The sequence below is a fragment of the Tenrec ecaudatus genome, chromosome 14, assembly GCF_050624435.1.
Source record: "Tenrec ecaudatus isolate mTenEca1 chromosome 14, mTenEca1.hap1, whole genome shotgun sequence".
Classification (NCBI taxonomy): Eukaryota; Metazoa; Chordata; class Mammalia; order Afrosoricida; family Tenrecidae; genus Tenrec; species Tenrec ecaudatus.
Window position 1 is genome coordinate 97,407,458 of NC_134543.1, and position 20,722 is coordinate 97,428,179.

Consider the following 20,722-nt stretch of genomic DNA (forward strand, 5'->3'; position numbering starts at 1 on the left):
CGGCATTGAAGACCTGTACGTTGTTTGCTCCAGATCAGTATCTTGACTGTACCTGTGTGTACTTTCCGCCTTCTCATCTTTGCTTAGGCCAGTTTCTCTGCCTTCCCATCCTCCACCCACTGAAAATCTGTTACTCCATCCAGGCCAAACTCAAATCAAATATCACTCTTCTTGGATTCTTTGCTCCGTTTCCTTTTCTCACAAAGGAAGCTCACGCGTGTCTTATTTTTAGCTCCTCTCAGTGTATATTTTCTTCAGGGCAGGAACTACATGCAGTATCTCAGTAAGTGCATTGAAACTGATGAACTATTTAACTTTTGACTTTGTTACAGGGGAATTTATGCAACGAACCGTTGGATATGTACAGTTATTTACACAGCCAAGGGATTGGTGTCTCACTTGCTCAGCTCTACATCTCATGGGCTGAAGTCTATGAAGCCAGAGAAAACTTTAAGAAAGCAGACGCGAAATTTCAGGAAGGGCTTCAACGGAAGGCTGAACCACTGGAAAGGCTACAATCCCATCACCGGTAAACAACTCTGAATTAGTAGTAATAAGTAGTCCTCTTTGCATCTGATTAAAATGCTGTTTAATGCATTAGCATGTGTCCATAAATACTATTCCAGTTTCTAAGAAGACATTTTCAGTGTTTTACTTAACATACAGGAAGATGCAGTCTCCGGTGTCCGCGTGTGGGCGTTAACAAGTAAATAGAGTTGTGGAACCATCACATTCAGGACGGGGGACTGTTCCCTCCCTCTTTGAAAGTGTTGTCTCGCGCTATCTCCTTAGTAGTTAGCATCTGCTCTCACCATCAAACCCTGGCAACTACTGATTTCTTCTCCAACCTTGTAGTTAAGTAACATTCTGATTTTTCCACAATGTCACTTAAGTGGAGTCATACAGTAAGTAGCTTCGGGGGCTAACATAATAAGTTTCAGATTCCGTCATAAGTAGTTTGTATCAATAGTCTGTTCCTTTTGCTTACCAAGTAATATTTCATCGTAGGATTATACTACTCATGAGTTTATCCATTTGTGAGTTCCCAGATGTAATCATTAGGAATAAAAATGCTATAAAATATTCATGTACAGGGCGCTGTGAGGACACAGGAGTTGTCTTGGGTAAATCCATAGGCGTGGGATAGCTCGTTTATGTGGTAGGCATATGTTTGCCTTTATCAGAACTGTCCCTTGAGGGCACGTACCGTTTTGCACTCCCTTCAACAGTGGATGACTGCAGCTGCACTTGGTCTTCTCAGCTCTGTGGGTTTGAAAGGCATTCGAATAGGTCTGTAATACACAAGGGGCTTCCAAGATTTGTGCACAATGGGATTTTTCCACAAGCTCTTTGAAGCCTCCTCATACTCTAAATAGAGCCTTTTGTCAGAGAAGTGATTTGCAAATATCTCCTTCCAGTCAATGGCGTATCTTATTCTCTTGTCAAACTCAAAACTCACTGCCATCAAGTTGATCTTGACTCACGTGACCTTTTATGGACCAAAAGTTTTCATTATTATTAAAAAGTGAATTTAGCAGGCATCTTTTGTGACTGTGTTCTTGTACCTGAGGAATCTTTGTGTACTGGAAGGCCCCAGATTCTCTCTCCCCTGTTTCGTCTTGAAGTGTTACAGTTTGTGTTACATTTAGATTTATGATTTGTTTTATATAAGGCACGTGCACCCTTTCCCACTCCCTTCATGAGGGGAGGAAATAGACTCAAATTCAGCATCAGCCCAAGGCTGACTCCTGACACCCGCTGTCCCGCCTGCAGCACTCTGTACTTCTGTGCTGGGTTGTTAAATGGTGCAGGGCCCACACAGAGAGCCCAGACCATGCACACGGTCAGGGAGTTTCTTAGGGAAATCACAGGTTACAGCTTGCGATGAGACTCAGGAAACGTGTACACAAAGTGTCCCTTCTTCCGTGCAGAAGAGCTCGCAGGTTCTCTTGGCGCCACACTTTTCCCTGGTTTGTTTGGCAAGTGTTACAAAATCCTCCGGCTCTGCTAATAAGTGCCCAGAGCACCTCACTGCCAGGAACCTCCTTCCTGAAAGCTACGGCTCTGTGCTCCCTGGCTGGGAAACACACCACACCACATCACACCACACCACCGGTGACCCTGTTCCTGGTGCTGCTTGCGCCGTTTCTCTGCCTGTGCTCACCACACTGCCCCTGAAGCTGTCTCCTGGGTTTGGCAAGTTTTCAGCTTGTGGATGCCGGGCTCAAAGACTGTCTGCTCGCCATGCCTCTTTTTTATGTTAATGAGGTATCCTCTTGCTCTGATCTGGGATTGGCTCTCGGAAGCCCGGTGGGAGGACCAAACTCACCAATCACCCACTAGGATTTCATTCTCTATTTGCATGGTTTCACCCTAACAGGTTCCTTTGTGCCTTATTTGCATAAACAGCAAACTCCAATTCCTTTGGTGGGCTACAAACACATTATTCACATAGTCCTATCTAATCTGTGGCGGGCACAAAACCTTGCACGGCTGGTAAACGATTGCCATCTAGTCAATTCCCACTGACAGGGATCCCATGTGACAGAAATGACAGAGTAGAACTGCCCCGTGGGGTTTCTGAGACTAGCTCTTTACAGGAGCAGGTAGCCTCATTTTCCTCCTGCAGAGTAGCTGGTGGATTTGAACCACCCACTTTGTGGTTAGCAACCCAGTAACTAACCCTTTGTGCCAACAGTGCTCCTTCACATGACTAAAGGACCGTGTGAAGGCATCTCAGCATGGGTCAGGGTCCATTTGTGGTGGTGGGTTTTGCATATAAATTTCTAACTGTGCCACTGCTATTTGTTGAAAGACTAAATCTTTGCACCTTTGTTAAAATTCAGTTGGCCCAATTTATGTAGGCTTATTTCTACATTATTTTGTTCTGTTAATCTTTGTGTGTCTCTTTTAGTGTATACTATATTACTATAATTTTATTGTAAATTTTGAAATTGGGTAATTAAATCTTGCAACTTTTAGCTTTTCTTTTTTAGCAATTCTAGTTATGTTTAGAATCGATTGAGATTTTGACTAGGATTCTGCTGAACCTATGGATAAATTTGGGAAGAATTATAATTCTTGAATGTATAGATAGAGGAGTGATGGTGGTGTAGTGGGTGTTTGTTCAAAACCACTGGCTGCCTGCCCCTCAGGGGAAAGAGGAGGCTTTCAAATCCTGCAGAGTCAGGCTCCGAAATCCACACAGCAGTTCTTCCATGTCCTACCTGCTCACAATGAGTTGGCAACTACTCCAAGACAGTGAGTTGCGCGAGCAGGTGAAACCAGCCTTTTATATGTGTCATCTCTGTTCTTTGTTCTCTTCATTCCTTCAGTCAAGTTCCCTTCTAACATCATTCCCTTCAGCCTAAAGAGCTTCTCCAGCCATTGCTTTTTCAGTTACTCTCTGCTGTCAGATTCTCTTAGTTTTTCTTCATCTGAGACTATTTGCTGCTGGAGGAGGTTTTCATTGGGTATAGAATTCTGGGCCAACACATTGTTTTAGCACTTCTAAGGTTTCACAATCTTTTGACCTCCATGTTTTCTGATGAGAAATTTGCAATCATTTGAATGGTGTTGGCTTTTTTCTGTGTTTAAGACTTAATTTGTAATTTGTCCTGCAGTTTGATTACGACGGGTCTAGATATGATTTCCTTTACATTTATTCAGTTTTAGGTTTCCTTGGCTTCTGAAATTTGTAAAGTTTAAATTTCACCAAACTTGAAATGTTTTTAGTCATTGAAAAATGTTTTCTTACACCTATCTCTTAACCTACTTCTAGGACTGTAGTGCCTCAGGTATTAGGCCTTTTGATATTGTTCCTTGAGTTCTTGAAGCTCTCGGTTTATTTAAATAGTAATAATTTTTCCCCTTCCCGTCTTTGGTTTCCATTATTTGTGTGCTGCTTTGAGTATTATTGTTATGTAACTGAGATATCACACAGGTCAATAGTTCTGCCGTTCCTTTGAGCTATGCGCTCACCACCACAGTCAACTTTGGAACATATTTTTCTGTTTGTTCTCAGCTCCTCACTTCTCCCCCTCCCTTGCCGTGTCCCTAGGAAACCATGAACCCAGTTACTGTTTCTGTCGATTTCAGCCCATTTATATTGATGTTTTTATGTTAACTTACTCATTTCTCTGCCTTCTTTGTGATGCTGAATCTGTCCAGTTAGTATTTTATATCAGCTATGATAGCTCTCAGGTTTAAAATGTTCATTGCATTCTTTTTTGTTTTCTGTTTTACTACTGAGAACATCTATCTTCCATGGATTTCAAGTGTCTCCCTTTCCCTCACCGGGCATTGGTTGAGATTCCCACAACAAAACCCATTCCCAGCACGCCAGTTCTAACTCATCCCAAGACTTAACATTTTTAATTGGCGCAAACAGCCTCTTATTTCTTCCTCAGAGTGGTTGGTGGGTTCGAACTGCCAGTCTTGAGGTTAGCAGTTGAATTTCAGCATTTGAATCATCTTGTGGTTGGCAACTGTTGATTGTCTTTTTCATTGAGAATTGTTCACATTTCCTTGGTTCTTGGTGTGTCAAATAATTTTGCCTCATATCCTGAACTTGTGGATATTTTGTTTTGACAGTGTGAGTTCTGTTGCTAGTCTCTGGAGAATGTGGGTGCTGTCCACTTAACCTGGAGATGTCACATGTTCTTTCTTGCTTTACATAGGTTACACTGTCAGGTCAATTAAAAATACTTTTCTAGGTTGTTTGGGCCTGTGACGTATGTGTCCTAATCAGGTTAGGGATGAGTCTGGGACTTGGGCAGGGGTTCCTCATGGGTTAGTTTTCACAGCCTTTTCTCTGCGGACCCAGGACTTGGGCCAGCTCGTACCCAGAAGTAGGAGACGTCTTCTTCAGCTCATTCCTCGGCAGTGGTCCTCTCACCCTATTGCTCCCGGAGTCCCCCATTTCCAGCCCTTTGGCCAGAGAAACGAGGCTCCTCCAGAGCTGGAGCCCCATGCCCTTGCAGCAGTCTAAGACCGTGAGAGACAAGGGAGAAAGAACAACAAACCAGACAGGAAGCCCAGCCTGACTTGGTTTGCTTCTTTAAGCTTTGACTCTTTCCCACACTCTACCTATTTTGTTTGTTTTTTAGAGTTCTCAATGAGGTGGTTTGTTTTTGTTTTTGGGTCTGAAAGTTTAAATTTTGACAGTGGTGGGAGAAAGTAAGTTTCCCATCAAAACATAGTGGGAAAAACTCTGATCTTAATAAATTATATAATCTTAGCCATCCTAATTGGATCTTCGAATCAACCTAATGGCAAAACTCGGAGAATTAATCATTGATTACTAGATCAAATTTAAACACTTGACAACATTGCCATCAAGCCCATTCTGACGCATGGTGGCCTCACGGGACAGAGGAGGACTGTGGTACAGGCTTCTTCAAGGAAGCGCACCGCCCCTCTCCCCTCGGGTGCAGCTGATGGGGAGGGAAACCTTTTGGTTGACAGTCAAGCAAGTGTTTTGATCATAGACATTGAAAAAGGGGCTAAAATGATTCTAGCCAGACGTGCTCTGATTTCAAGATAAATATATTTTCCCCTGAGAATAAAAACTTTGTTTAGGGTATTTATTTTCCTTGTCCTGCTTTTTTGTGTTTTGTCTGTTTGCACAAACTAGAAAATTTAAATCCAGCGACTACTAGTCATGTCACCAACAGTGAATTCTTTTATTTTAGACGCTTCCAGGCGCGAGTATCTCGACAGACTCTGTTGACACTTGAGAAAGAAGAGGAGGAGGAAAGTGCTGGGTCTTCTGCACCACAACGAAGCACTCTGGCTGACTTAAGGAGCAAGGGGCAAAGGACAGCAAGGGCGCCTATCAACCGTGTAGGGACTGCTCTCAGGGGTGAGTGTGGGCAAGTGGAAACTCAGTCGCAGGTGGTAGACAAGTTAGAAGATGGGCTAACTCTAAATCTATCTATCTATCTATCTACATATATATATATATATATATATATATATATATATATATATATGGGTACTGACCTAGTTTTCTGGGTAGTAGGTAGCAAAAAGAAGAACGTCTAAGGATAGCTAAGTTACGATGTTCAGTAAAACCAAAATGTGTCAGCAAAACCTGGCTTTTAGGAAGTATCAACATTTTCTGGGATTACGGGTTGTAAATAAGTAACATTATGATAGATATGTAGTATTTAAAGAATGTTAAAAAGCAAAGTTGTCCCTTGATGACTGACCCAACCCATTGCATTTTGGTATTTTCAATAGCTTTGTATGCATTTGAAAGCTAGATAATGTATTAGTCTGGGTTCTGTGGACAAACAAAACCAGTGAGACACACACACACATTTTAAAAATGGTTTACACAGTTGTAGATTTAGGCAACTAAATTATTTAGTCCAGGTCTAAGTCCAAGAGTCAGGTGTTAAGCTGGAGGCCTTTCCTGACTCATAAGCTTTGAGGGTCAGTGAACCTCAATTAAGCTTGTCAGGAACACCACAGGTTGGTGGCTGTAGAGGCAGATGAACCCAAGATCAACAGTTCATGTTTGTGACTGAAAAGGAGGACAAATCCAAGGTTGGCTGGTCAGAGAGTTGCTGCAGATAGCTCCTAGAATTAGAAGGCAATATGGCAAGCCATTTGGTTCAAGTCCAAAGAACCAGAGATTGATGAGCCAGATGTAGGCTCCAGACCCAGCAAAAAGCAAGCAAGTGTGCCCACATTGTCCACTTGCACAGTAAATAGATCACACTCCCAAGACGATGTCTTTTCAGTTGCTTCAAGGACTGTGACCTGGGTAAGGGGGTTGCTTTCCATGGCTACTCACAGCACATCTCATTGTGGAGTTGATTATATTGTGTTGGGATAAGGGATTACTGCTAGGCCTTACCTGCCAAACCACTGGGAATCCTGGCCCAGCTAAATTGACACAAAACCTAATAATCACATGGATTCTGGAAGGAAGACTGAAGAAGATTTGATGACTTTGAATTATGGGATGAGCAATATTGAGTGGATTGCCATAAAAATGAACAGATTTGTCTTGCAAGATGTACAGCCAGTATACTGTGCTCCTTAGAAGCAAGGCTATTGAGACCGTCTCACATACTTTGGACATGTTATCAGGAGGGAACTCATCCTTGGAGAAAGACATCATGTTTGGTAAAGCAGAAAGAGAGTGAGACCCTCAACAAGATGGAGTGACACAGTGGCTGGGCAGTAGCCGTGAGGGTATTGTTCACTGGTACTTGGATAGGGAGGGTCACCACGAGCTGGGATCAGTCTCAGGGACTCTGACAACAACAATTCAAAGAAGACACGGAAGAATATAGTAGGTATTCACCAGAGGGAGGCTTACATGCACCAGTGCCCCAGAGAATGGTGGTAACATGGTTAGGAATTTCTTGTGCCTTTGGGGACCAAAAGTTGAACTCTTGATATACCCAAAGATGATCAGCAATAAACTAGTTAATTAGATTTTTAACTAAATAGACATTTTTTGTCTCTTCCTCCTTTTCTGGTGTCAGTCTATTTTGGGACCTAGATTGATTAACTGCTGAGTCTGCAGTTAAGCAATCGAGAGTATACAATCCTGAGGGACATTTTATCCGTTTCATGGTGAAGCCCCAGAACAGACAGCACTTCTATTAACTACATTGAGAGAAAATCTTACACTGGCAGGTGGAGACTTGGATTAGGTTAGTTTCTGATAAAAATGGAAAATATTAAAATGATGACTGAAAAAGATGTAGAATTTTTTGGGAAATCTTTTCATAACCTTGGAGGGAGGGGTAGAGAAAGGGAAAGGTAGTGCTAGAGTTAAAGTAAATAACGGAATGGGTAAAACATGGACTAATTGGTCGTTTAAGAGGTTTTTAAAAAAAGTTATTAAAAATTTTCTTTGATTCTGTGGTAGTTGTTCTTGACTCAGGGAAGAATAAATATAACTTAACTGGTTGATAATTAAAGTTTTTATTTGAAGTTTTTACTCCTTTTAGCCTCGAGCCAGAACAGAGGACTCCAAATTGCAGCTCCTCAACAGATGCTTACTAATTCTAGAATTACTGTTTTCGATGAAAATGCTGATGTGGCTTCTAGAGCAGAGTTGTCTAAGCCTGCAGTCCAGCCGTGGGGGGCGCCTCCTGTGCCCAGGGCCAAAGAGAATGAGCTGCAGGCCGGCCCGTGGAACACAGGCAGACCCTTGGAGCAGAGGGTGAGTACGCCCAGACCCATGTGCTTGCCAGCATAGCCAAACTGCAGGCATGGAGTACGTCTCTTAATGCCTCTTGAAATGTTAGACCAGCTCTGTGGATTGAGAACGTCCGACCGTGGTGATTCTGATTTTCTTATTGTCACAGCCTCGTGGCAGTACAGCTTTCGGGGCAGCTGTGGCCTCTGCGCTTCCCAGTTTTACCCCATATGTGGAAGAGACTACACAACAACCAGTTATGTGAGTGTGATTACTAAATAATTCAAAAGTAGAAGCATTTTCTTTTTCTCTTTGACCATGAGGATTAAAAAAATTTTTTTTTATTAGGGGCTCATACAACTCTTATCACAATCCATACATCAATTGTGTAGAGCACATTTGTACATTCTCATCGTTCTCAAAACCTTTGCTCTCCACCTAAGCCCCTGGCATCAGCGCCTCATTTTTTCTCCTCCCTCATGAGCCCTTGATAATTTATAAATGATTATTTGTCATGTCTTGCTCTGTCCGACGCCTCCCAGAAAGTGGGAATTCTCTAAGCGTGAGCAGGAGTGCCTACCCGAGTTCCGAAGAGTGCTTTCTTTTTCACTGGTGTGAGAGTAGCCAGACAAAGTTTGTTTCCTTTATGTCTGCGTTCCTTTGAGTTTTCCAGGATTGAAATAGTCTAAGACTGTCACTGTGCGCCACCTTTGTTACTGACAATAATTAGAAATTGTCGTTGTTTCCCTCTCATCCAGCTCTTTCATTTTGGACCTTGCCCCTCTCCTCTTCCCCGTGTGTATTTTTATTTGTAAGGAAACAGGATTCAGGTCACTCTCTAGATTCAGGCTAATATATGACACTGCTGAGTTCTACCCGTTTGGATTCTGCGTGCCAGTGTAAGGGATTTTTAGGAGCGTTGGGGGTGTCGTGGTTACGACTTGCACAGCTGTGTCCGTCATCGGCACTTTGAAACCGCCAGCAGCTCCGAGGGAGAGACTGGGATTTCTGCTTCGCTAAGCAGGGGCAGTCTGGTCGCCCGCGGTGCGGCGTCATTGGCTCCACGCAGTGACTGGTTTGGTTTGGTGTGTAAGTTTCTTGGTCACTCTTGCAGAGCCCCCTACGTGTGAAGTGGAGTGCAGGGGAGTACAAAGGGAGGTTCTGAACAAGCCTGTCTTGAGAAGAGCTCAGCCAGCAGGATTGCCTCCGGAAATTTGTGGGCATACTTATGGATACTCTTTTTGCTGGCCTTCCTAATTATTTTGCCAAAATAGGAATTGTATAAGAAATCCGCAACGAGTGTATAAGGGTGCTTTGCTCAATTGATATATGTATGGATTGTGATCAGAGTTGTCAGTTGTGATAAGATTGTTAATAAGAGCCCCAATAAAAAGATTTACTAATTAAAAAAAAGAAATCAGGTGTTGAACACAGTGAGCTTTATTTCTGTTTTATGTAGACTATATTCCTGGTATTTTCGACCTCTTTGTAGTGTTTTTCTTTAGATTGTGCTTGCTTTTCCTTTTTTTAAATCACTGGGGACGCGCGCAGCTCTTAATCACAATCCATACATCCATTCGTTGTATCAACCACATGTGTGCATTTGTTGCCATCGTCTTTCTCAAAACATTTGCTTTCTATTTGAGCCTTTGGTATTAGCTCTTCATTTTCCCCCCTCCCCTCATTAACTCTTGGTAATTTATAAATTATTATTATAATTTTCATATCTTACACTGACCGATGTCTCTCATCACCCACTTTTCTGTTGTCTTCCCCCCCAGGTAGGGGTTATATGTAGATCATTGTGATCAGCTGTCACCTTTTCCCCCACCTTCCCCTTATCCTCCTGGTATCACTACTCTCATTATTGGTCCTGAGGGGTTTATCTGTCCTGGATTCCCTGTGTTTCCAGTATCTATCTGTACCCGCGTACATGCTCCGGTCTAGCCAGATTTGTAGGGTAGAATTGGGATCATGATAGTGGAAGGGAGGAAGGATTGTGCTTTTCTTAATGATGTTTCGAAGCTCTTCATAGATAAGAAAATTAGCCAAAATCTATGATATAAATTGACACTATTTTCCCCTGGTCACTTTTCTTTTGACTTTGAATAGTGGTCACCATTATGTGTTAAACTCTTGTGTCGTCAGATTGTGTGGTCATTTGTGCCTTCTGTGTCCCCTTTGTTCTTTGCTGGGTTGATCCTAGCCTAACAACTTCCCTATTTACAGTAAAAAATGGTGTGGGGGCAGCACCTGAGTCCATCTAACGTCATAGGGGACAGGTGTCGAGATCAACAGCATCAGCCACTCAAGACGTGCCTCCACCCTCCAGCCATATTCCCAGTTCTTACCCCAATTTCCTCTCGGTAGCACTTTCTGCTTCTCTGCTGCTGCAAGAGTTCATTACAGTGATGACAGAACTCACAGGTGGTACTTGCAGTTTGGGAAACACCAGGTTACAATTCAGAATCAGTAACTACTCAGGATGCACTTCCTCAGTCAGGACAGCCTGGGTTGTAGGTTTGCCCAGGGCCCGTGCCCCTTTAGTCTTTGCCCTGCTCAGGCTAGTGTTGTGAAACGATTTTAGCCCAAAGGCACCTTACTCTGCCAGTTAACCTTGACCCTAAGGCATTGGGCTCTCGTTCTCTGGGTTGGCAAACTCAACTCCACCCGGTGTCTGACGACACTCTGCTAGCAAGCCCTCTGCCAGAAGACGTTCGGCTCTCAATGTGTTGGTTCTGCTCTGGCTGGTTCTCTTTTTCCTGCTTCTCACTACTTCTCACCATCTCTGATGTCACAACTCCTGGTTTCTAGCTCCTGGATCAGCAGTTCTCAACCTGTGGGTCGTGACCCCTTTGGGGGTGTGTGTCAAATGACCCTTTCACAGGGGTCTCCCAATTCATAACAAAATTACAGTTATGAAGTAGCAACGAAAGTAGTTTTATGATTAAAGTTTTATGTATTAAAGGGTCGCGGCATTAGGAAGTTTGAGAACCACTGACCTGCATGGAGGAGGTTCTCAGCTTAAAGACCCAGGGTCCAAAAGACACTCTCCACACCTGGCTCTTCTTTCTTGGTGATTGTCAGGTCCTCCTCTCCACCTCTAGGACGGCTCATATATGAGCAAACTGGCCAATCCCCTCCTTAGCCTCCCAGCCATCCACCTTATTTGCATGGGTCTATCCCCCAAAAAGGACCACGTCCCTTATTTGCATTATTAGCAAGCTATCCAGTCCCCACAATCCAGTCAGCCACAGACTTTTCACATCTGAGAGCCCTGCCATCCATTTGGTGGGAGTTACAAAGGCCATATCTCTCTAGTAACTGACTGCACCACACCTGTCTTCCAGTTTTACCCTTCCCCACCCATCCTCCATGCATCTCTGTAATGCAAACGTGAGCATCACTTCCCTGATCAGCTAGTGCTGCCTCATAAGCCTTAGAATAACTCTAAGCTTCTTCACCCTAATTATAGCACCCTTCCTGATTCGACCTCTTCTCCCCTCTATGGAGTCACACTGCGCTAGTCTTAATTTCCGAACTTGTCTACAGTCATCTCTCAGCTCTTCCCCTGGCTAATTCTTGAGGGACGTTATCCCTTCCAGGAGAACTTTTGTGAAGCGAAGCATTTCCTGTCATTCCTCACTTATCCAGAGCCCCTCCATCCGTTCCGCCTTAGCTGTGCTTCTGTGTTCTGTATCACTGTTTGCCTCCTGTCCCGGCCCTGCTTGTTCCTTCCCATCCCCTTCCTCCCCACCAGAGAGCAGCCTCCTTTGGATGGCGACTGTGCCTTCCAGCTCCAACGTAGTACCTAGCAGAGAGCAGGCATTCAATTAAGTACTTTCAATTAAATACATGTTCGTTGCATGATGATATGGATGAACTTGTAAAACGAACTACTTCTGGAAATAAATTTTGTGTAGTGAAGTTGCAGAGAGTATTTAAATAACTAATTAAATACACAACTTAATTTGGATGCCAAGAAGCATGCCTGTTTCGTTATCCTTAATTTGAAGTTGTTTCTTACAGATTTTTAAACTGAATTTTTTATTTTTAAATGTTTAATTGTGATTTAGGTGGAAATGTACAGAGTCAGTTAGTGTTCCATTCAACAATTCGTACATATTTTGTTACATGAAATCATTGCTAGACATGCCCACAGTGCAGCGACACTCAGCCCACTTCCTCCCCTTGTTTCTCATTTCCATTTGCCTGTCCTGTGCCTTCCTGCCGTGGCTCTGGCCAGACGTTTCCTTTTGACGTCATTGATTGATCTAAGTGGTGTCTGCCATGACCTGTTACTGTTCACCTTACAAGGGTGAGTTCACTTTCAGGCTTGCAGGGGGACTTGGTGCCAGAGCCTCAGCAGTCCCACCAGTCTCTCTCAGACCAGTAAGCCTGGTCTGTTGAAATTTTGTGTGTTCTTCCCTCTCTAATCAGGACTTTCTATTGTCGTCCCTTTCGGAGCAGTTAGATGTGGTAGCTGGGTCTCTGAGTGTTGAGGCTGGTGTTTGTTTGGTCCATGATTATTTTATTTAGGATTAATTTTATATTTATGGGAAAGTTGCGAAGTTAAAATAAGAGAATTTCTTATACCCTCTATCTGTTTTTCCTTAATGTTAACATTTTACGTAAGTGTGATGTATTTGTCATGCTTAGAAACTAACTACTAAGAAATTGACATCAACGCAATGCTATGAACTAAAGTCTAGACTTCATTTGGATTTCACTAGTTTTTCTACCTGGGTTCTTTCTCTGGTCTTCGTTGAGGCAAATGGAAGAAATGATGTAAAAGAGCTCAACAGAAAATTTCAGAGGGTAGTTCAAGAAGACAAAGTAAAGCATTGTAATGAAATGAACAAAGACCTAGAGTTAGAAAAGGAAACACTGCTCAGCATATTTTAAACTGAAAGAACGTTAACAATTCAAGCCTCAAGTTGCAGCATTGAAAGATTTATGGGCAAAATACTGAATGATGTAGGAAACATCAAAAGAAGATGGAAAGAGTACACAGAGTCACTCTACCAAAAAGGAGCTGACAGTCGGCCATTTCAAGAGGTAGCATGTGAACCGGAACCATGAGGAAGAGATCGACATACACTGAAAGCCTTAGTGAGATGCAAGGGTCCACGGACTGATGAGATTCCAGTTGAAGTGTTTCAACAAGCTGATGAAGCACTAGAAGCACTCACTGGTCCACACCAAGAAATTTGGAAAACAACTCCCTGGCTGACTGGGAGAGATCCGTAGTTGTGTCCATTCCAAAGAAAGGTGACCCAACAGAATGCACAAACTAGAATGATATCATTGATATAGCACATGCAAATAATAATTTGTTTAAGATCACCCAACAAACGGATGCAGCAGTCCATTGACAGGAGCTGCCAGAGGTCCAGGCCAGATTCAAAAGAGGACGTACAACAAGGGCTGTCACTGCTGATGTCAGATGAATCTTGGCTCAAAGCAGAGAATACCAGAAAGCTGCTTATTGGGCTTATTGACTTGATAAGGCATTCAACTTTGCAGATCATAAGGAACTATGGATAGCCTCGAGAAGAGCGGGGTTCCAGAGCACTTGTTGCGCTCATGTGGAACCTGCATGTACATGGACCAAGAGGCAGTCGTGAGAACAGAATAAGGCCGTACTTAATGATTTAAAATCGGGAAAGCTGTATGTCAGGATTTTATGCTCTCACCTTACTTAGTCACCCTCTATGCTCAGCAAATCATCAGACAAGCTGGCTTGTGTGAAGAAGAATGTGGTTTCAGGAAAGGAGGAAGGCTTATTTGATGTGCAGATGACACAACCTTGGTTGCTGAAAGTGAGGAGGACTTGAAGCACTTGCTGATGAAGATCAAGGATTGCAGTCTTCAGTACGGATTACAACTCTGTAGAGAAAACAAAAATCCTCACAACTGGACCAACAGGCAACATTGTAATAAATGGAGGAAAGATGGAAATTGTCACTCATCCTTTGGGATCCACAATCAATGCTATGCAGATGATGCATTGCATGGGGTACATCTGCTGCACAAAGACCCCCTTAAAGTGTTGAAGGTCAAGGAGGTCTCTTTAGGACTAAGATGTGCTTGACCCAAGCCGTGGCATTTTCAGTTGTCTCGTAAGCACGTGGAAGGGCATCATGCTTGGTCAGGTAGAAGAACAGTGAAAAAGCAAGGCCCTGACAAGATGGATTGACACACTAGTTGCAGCAGTGGGTTCACACATAGGAACCCTTATATGAAACTGGAAGCACAGGGCCCGGCTTTGTTCCAGTCTGTTGTACATAGGGTCTCTGAGTTGAACCGACTCAACCGCACCTGACAATACCACATCGCATTTCGCAAGCTGAATTTCCTTTATACATATTCCCTCTTTTTATTTGTTTGTTTTAGCTCTTTGTTAATTGGTTGAAGATTCGACTCAATAACTCATCCACATTGTTGCATGTCATTTGTTATAAGTCCTACAGTGTGACACCACTCATCCCACTTACACCCTGTCTCCTGTTTCCATTCTTCCCACCCCCCCCCCCCAACTCTTCCTGCCTGTTTGAACTTTGTCCTGGGCAAGTGCTCCTTTCTCAGGTGTTCCAATGAGTATACACCTGCCCAGTGCTCGTGGTCACCATGCAGACTAGGCCATGGTTTAGCTGAAAATAAGCCACAGGTGTGAGTGAGTTAGGTTCTCCTAAAAGGTGACCACAAGCCATCATCTCAGTGTCTCCATAACTTTTTTCTTTTAAAATCATTTTACTGGGGGCTCTTACAGCTCTTATAACATTCCATACCTCAATTGTATCAAGCATATTTGTACATATGTTGCCATCATCATTTTCTAAACATTTTCTTTGTACTTGGGTCCTTGGTATCAGATTTCTTGGTATCCCTCCCACCCTTGACCACTTGATAAACTATAGTTTTCATATCTTACACTTACCTCTGTCTCCCTTCACCCATGTTTCTGTTGTTCATTCCCCTGGGGAGGGGATTATGCATCGATCATTGCAATCAGTTCCCCCTTCCTCTCCCCACCTTCACCCTACCCTCTTGGTATCGCTACTCCCAGTTCTGTTACTGAGGGGGTTATCTGACTTGGATTCCGTATGTCGTGAGGTCTTATCTGTACCAATGTACATGCTCAGGTCCATCCAGACTGAAAGGCAGCCGTGGGGTGTTATGATAGTGCAGGGTGAGGAAGCCTCAAGGAACCAGAGGACTATTGTGTGTTTCATCCATGCTATGCTGCCCCCTGGTTGACTCATCTCTTCCTTGTGAGCCTTCTGTGAGCGGATGTCCTGTTGTCAATAGATGGGTTTGGGGTCTCAACAACGACCCCCCTGGTTCTCAACAATGTGTTTTCTTTGGGGTCTTCTGTTACCTGACTTCTGACACTCATGATCACACAGGCTGGTGTGCTTCTTTCATGTGGGCTTGTTGTTTCTGTGCTGGATGACTGCTTGTTTAATTTCAAGCCTTTAAGACCCCAGATACTATGTCTTTTGATAGCCGGGTACCATCCACTTTCTTCATCACATTTGCTTATGCACCCAGTGTGTCTTCAGCAATCATGCTGGGAGGGTGAGCAACACAGAATGCCAGGTTGTTAGAACAAAGTGTTCTTTTGTTGAGAGAGGCCTTAATCAGAGGCCCAAAGTCTGCCCACTTCCTCAATGTATTGTCATATATTACACACACACACACCCATATATACTCATGTATAAGCCGAGTTCTTCAACACATTTTAAAAAATCATTTTATTGGAGGCTCATACAACTCTTATCACAATTCATACATACATCCATTGTCAGCACATTTTTACTGCAGTTTTTGTGGTGCCTCAGCTGATATTTGGGTCGGCATATACTCAACTGTATATTGCCAATACCAATTTTTATTAATTACTGTATTTACATAAGTGCACACCTATGTTTATACCTCATCTATATCTTTGCTTCTTAGATCTTCTGTTTCCTTTTACCTTTCTCCTGTCCCACCATCATACCCGCCCTTCTTCTGTCTCTTAGTAATTCCTCTCAGCTAGATTGCTGTTGCTCCAACACCACCAGGATCTCTATGATCTCTATGTCCTCCTTGTTGCTGCTTTTAATTCCCTAGTTGTTCCCCTGTCCGTGGTGTTGTTTGCGCACCGCTCCTTTGTCCCTGCTCCTCCCCTCCCACGCAGGCCCTTCTTGGGCTTGTTTCCCAGGCCTATCTTTTATTGGTAGGCCAAACAACAGTAACAGACAAAACAAAAAGAAAACAAAAGATTGAATCCAAAAAGGAAAAAGCTTAGATAATTCCAGGTCTGTCCACTGACCTTTATGACTATCGTCCCCACTGGTCCTGGGGAGTTCCGGGAGCTGCCCCTCTTAGCCTGAAGTCTATTTTTAGGGCTCCTCAGGGGTTTTGTGGCTTGGCTTTGCCCCCGTTGCTGGTCTTTTATGTTCCCTTCTTGATCTGCCCTCCTGTGGGGGTGATCAGACCAGACACACTCCCCGCCATGTGTCCACAGTATAGTCCTCTCTCATGGTGTGCTCCAGCGAGAGGACCGCCCTACAGTCCTCTCTATGTCTCACCAGCTCCGTGCAGGGACGTCATCCTCAGGGATTGGCGTGTCAGTATGGGGTCTGGTCCCTCGCTCTTTTTCCTACTTGGTTTGCTTCTGTATGGATGTAGAAGGCCGGCCCCTCTCCCCAACCTGTAGGTTTAGTGTTGCTCTCTGTAGCACTTTTTTTTTAAGGCGGTTGGGGAGGTGGGTATCAATTTGGCTCTGACTGGGGCCGCCCTGTAGACCTTTCTTGATCATGAGTTGCTCCATGTGGTTACATTGTCCTCAAGGTTTGGTGCGCCATAGTGGGGTCTGCACTCACACTCCCATTTTGGTGGAGACATCAGCAATATTCCCCCTCTTGAGTAGATTGGTGCCTTACTCCCCCAATACCATTTCTTCCTTTTTTCCCCTCCCTTCCCCCCGCCCTTCCCCTTCTTTATGTTGGAATGATAGGTACATCCTTGGGTTTGGTCTGTGTGGTAATCAGTGTTTTTAGTGAGGCATAATACTCCATTGTGTGTATGTGTCAGAGTTTTCTGATCCCCACGTCTACCGATGGAGATGTGGGTGGTTTCCAATTCTCAGAGATTGTCAGTTGCGCCACAGTGCATATCGGAGCTCACGACTGGTCTTGGTCTGTATCTTACCTCTTCTTCTGGGTCTGTGCCTAGTAGAGGGATTGCTGGGTCGTAAGGTAACTCAATTTCCATTTGCTTTAAATATCGCCAGATGGCTTTCCACAGCGGCTGTACATAGCTACACGACCACCAGCAGTGGAGGAGAGTTCCTATCTGGCCACATCCCCTCCAACATTTGTTGCGCTCTGATGTGGGCTTTCCTCAAGGGTGGTATCTCATATTGTTTTAATTTGCATTTCTCTGATGGGTAATGATCAGGAGCATTTTCTCATATGTTTATTGGCCATTCAGGTCTCCTCCCCAGTGAAACTTCTGTTCAGGTTTTTGTCCACTTCCTCAAGGGTTAACTGGTTTCATCTTTTTGCAGGCTAGTAGATTTTAGCAATAAGCCCTTTGTCTGTTGTCTTGTTAAAAGTCCTCTCCCACTCCGGGCTGTCTCATACTCTTGGTGAAGTCTTTTGACACACACAGGTGTTTTATCTTTAGTATATCCCACTTGTAGATTTCAGCTTCATCTGTATGTGTGTGTGCCCTTTCTTATTGCAGCTAGCCTATGTATTCCCTGGGCAAAGGTTCTTAGGTTTGTCCCGATTCCTTCCTTGGTGGTCCTGATTATTTGGGGTTTTACTCTAGATCTGTGATCCACTTTGAGTTTGTCCTTGTGCATGGGGTGAGGTAAGGGTTTTGTTTCATTTTTCTTTGGTGGGTATCCGTTGTTTCCAGCACCACTTGTTAAGGAGGGTCTCTACCTCCCACTTGATGCTTTTTGGGTCCTTGTTGAAGATCAGTTGTCTATATGGTAATGGTTTTATTTCTGCGTGGTCTGTTCTTTTCCATTGGTCTGAGTATTTGTCATTATTCCAGTACTGTGCTATTTTGACCACTGTAGCTGTACAGGAGGTCTTAAAGTCAGGAAAGGCTAGCTCTTCCACTTTGTCCTTCTTGAGGAGTCCTTTGCTAATTCTGGGATTCTTCCCTCCATATGAAATTGGTGGTCAGTTTTTCCAATTCTTTGAAGAAGGTTGTTGGTATTTGAATCAGGATAGCATCAAACTGACATAGAGCCTTGGCTAAGATTGACATCGTTACTATATTGAGTCTTCTGATCCACGAGCGTGGGTTAGTTATTCTTCCATTTGTGGAGGTCACTTTTGGTTTCCTATAGTAAGGTCCTGTAGTTTTCCTTGTATAAGTCTTTTGGCTTTTTTGGTTAGGAATATCCCTAAATACTGCAGTTTGTCCTTGGCTGTTGTGAAGGGTACTGCCTTCTTGATCTCTTCGGTGGCCTTGTCTGATGTATTTAGCAAACTAATAGAGTTCTGTTTGTTGATCTTGTATCCCTCGATGCTTCCATATTCCTCTGTAGTTGTCAGTGCTCCTGTTGGTGGAGTTTTGGGGCTTTTCAATGTACAGAATCATGTTGTCTGCAAATAGCAATAGTTTCACCTCCTCCTCTCCCAGATGGATACCTTTAATGGCCTCCCGCTGCCTTATGTTGTTGGCTAGGACCTCCAGTACAATGTTGAAAAGTGGGGACAAAGGGCATCCTTGTCTGGTCCCCTTTTTTCAATGGGATTGCATAACTTTTTAAAAGTGTAAATTGTCTAGTTTGAAAACTTATAATAACAATTCATTTTGGATAGCTATTTTAAGAAAACATAAATAACCATGTACAGATTGTGATAAGAGCTTTATGAGCCCCAATAAAAAGATTTTTTTTAAAAACCAAAAAAACATAAATACCAAAACAGATGACTGCTGTGAGTGTGTTTATTTGTTGTGCTATTTATGAGGTACATAAAATAGAGTTGCATTTCAGACCATTATAACCAGTTGTCAGTCTTAGTTGTTACCGATTGAGCTGTTGATCTGAGTTTTCCGGCTGCCCCTGTCTGCGTCCTTTCTATGCTATCAATCCTCCATACAGCTGCTGATCTGATTCCCCTTTCCTTCAAATGTGTACATTGCTTTAATTACTAAGTATTGGATTTATTCCTTATTTTTAAGCTTTGGGTAAACTTGCTATATAAGTAACGAACACCGAAAGCCAAAATTTTAGGTGTAACTACAAAATTAAGGAATTGAACTCTGGTGGAAATCCAATTATTGCACCTCAGCTTTTTTAGTGGCCTCTTTCTTTCTTATTTCTTTATTCTTGTAGACCAGTCGTTTGCAGCTCTATCTGCATTTAAGACCACTTGTGAATATTTCTCAAGCCTTTTAAGACACCTTTAAACATCAGGTTGACTCAGACGGTGGCAACTCCGTGTGCATCTGAGTGGCACTGTGCAGTGTAAGGTTTCTTTCAGTAGCTGAGCCTTCACAAGGAACTTACACGGCCTTTCTTCTGAGGCGCCTCCGTGTAAACTCAAAGCTCCGACCTTGCAGTTAACTATCTGTACCCCAAGGCCTCCTTTAACAGTTTGATTGAGTATGTCACCTATTTGAAGGGTACAAGTCATTGAGTCTTGGCAGCCCCTTACCACCTTAAATTGGGGAACATTTTCATCACCCCCAAGGAGAGCCCCCCAACCATTAGCAGTCACACCCCACTTCCTCCCATCACCACTGTCCTAAAACTCAGGAAACGGTTCATTGATCTGTCTTCTGTCTCTATCAAACAAAAGCAAACCCACTTCCATTGAGCGCATTCCGACTCCCAGCGACCCTATAGGACAGGGTAGAACTGCCCCTGTGGGTTTCAGAAACTAACTTTTTACTGGACTAGAAAGCCTTCTCTTTTTCCCTCAGAGCAGCTGGTGGTTTTGAACTGCTGACCTTGTTAACAGCCTAGCATTCCACTCACTGTATACACCTCCAGGGCACCTTCTGTTTTTTATAGATTTGCCTGTTCTAAGCACTTCATATAGGTATAATCCTACAGTATATGGTTCTGTTCTGTGTGCCTGCTTTATTTCACTTAGAATATTGTTTTCAAGGTCCATACATAGTCACAACAAGTATTAAAATCTCATTTTTCTTTATGGCTGAATAGTTTAGTCCACGGTGTGTATATGCCACATTTTCTTGATCCATTCACCTGTTAATGAAGACAAGTCATCTCTCTCTCTTGGCTGTTACAGGAATGCAGTGTGAACATTGGTATCCCAGTGTCTCTGTCCCTGTCTTTAGTTCTCTTGAGTGCATGCCTAGACTTTAAAGGTCAAGGTCATATTCCTTAACATTTTGAGGAACTGCCAGGCTGTGTTGCAACAGTTTTACCTATCAAGCAGCAGTGGACAGGAGTTCCAGTTCCTCTTCATGTTGTTATTGACAGATACATGTGTGTACACACAGGTGCCGTTCTAATGGGTGTGCAGTGGTCTCTGACTTGGTTTGATTCGTATCGCCCTAATGACTAGAGCA

The 20,722-nt window shown here is 43.4% G+C and overlaps 1 protein-coding gene across 2 annotated transcripts in view; it reads left to right on the top strand.

The window, feature by feature from the left end:
• Nucleotides 1-20,722, top strand: part of BUB1B (BUB1 mitotic checkpoint serine/threonine kinase B) — a 61,356-nt gene that overhangs the window by 12,142 nt on the left and 28,492 nt on the right. For both annotated transcript variants that reach the window (XM_075530868.1, XM_075530869.1), the window contains exons 5-8: nt 333-529; nt 5,694-5,863; nt 7,974-8,188; nt 8,334-8,425. In XM_075530868.1, the coding sequence (XP_075386983.1) occupies nt 333-529; nt 5,694-5,863; nt 7,974-8,188; nt 8,334-8,425 (674 nt within the window). The remainder of the gene's footprint in view (nt 1-332; nt 530-5,693; nt 5,864-7,973; nt 8,189-8,333; nt 8,426-20,722) is intronic.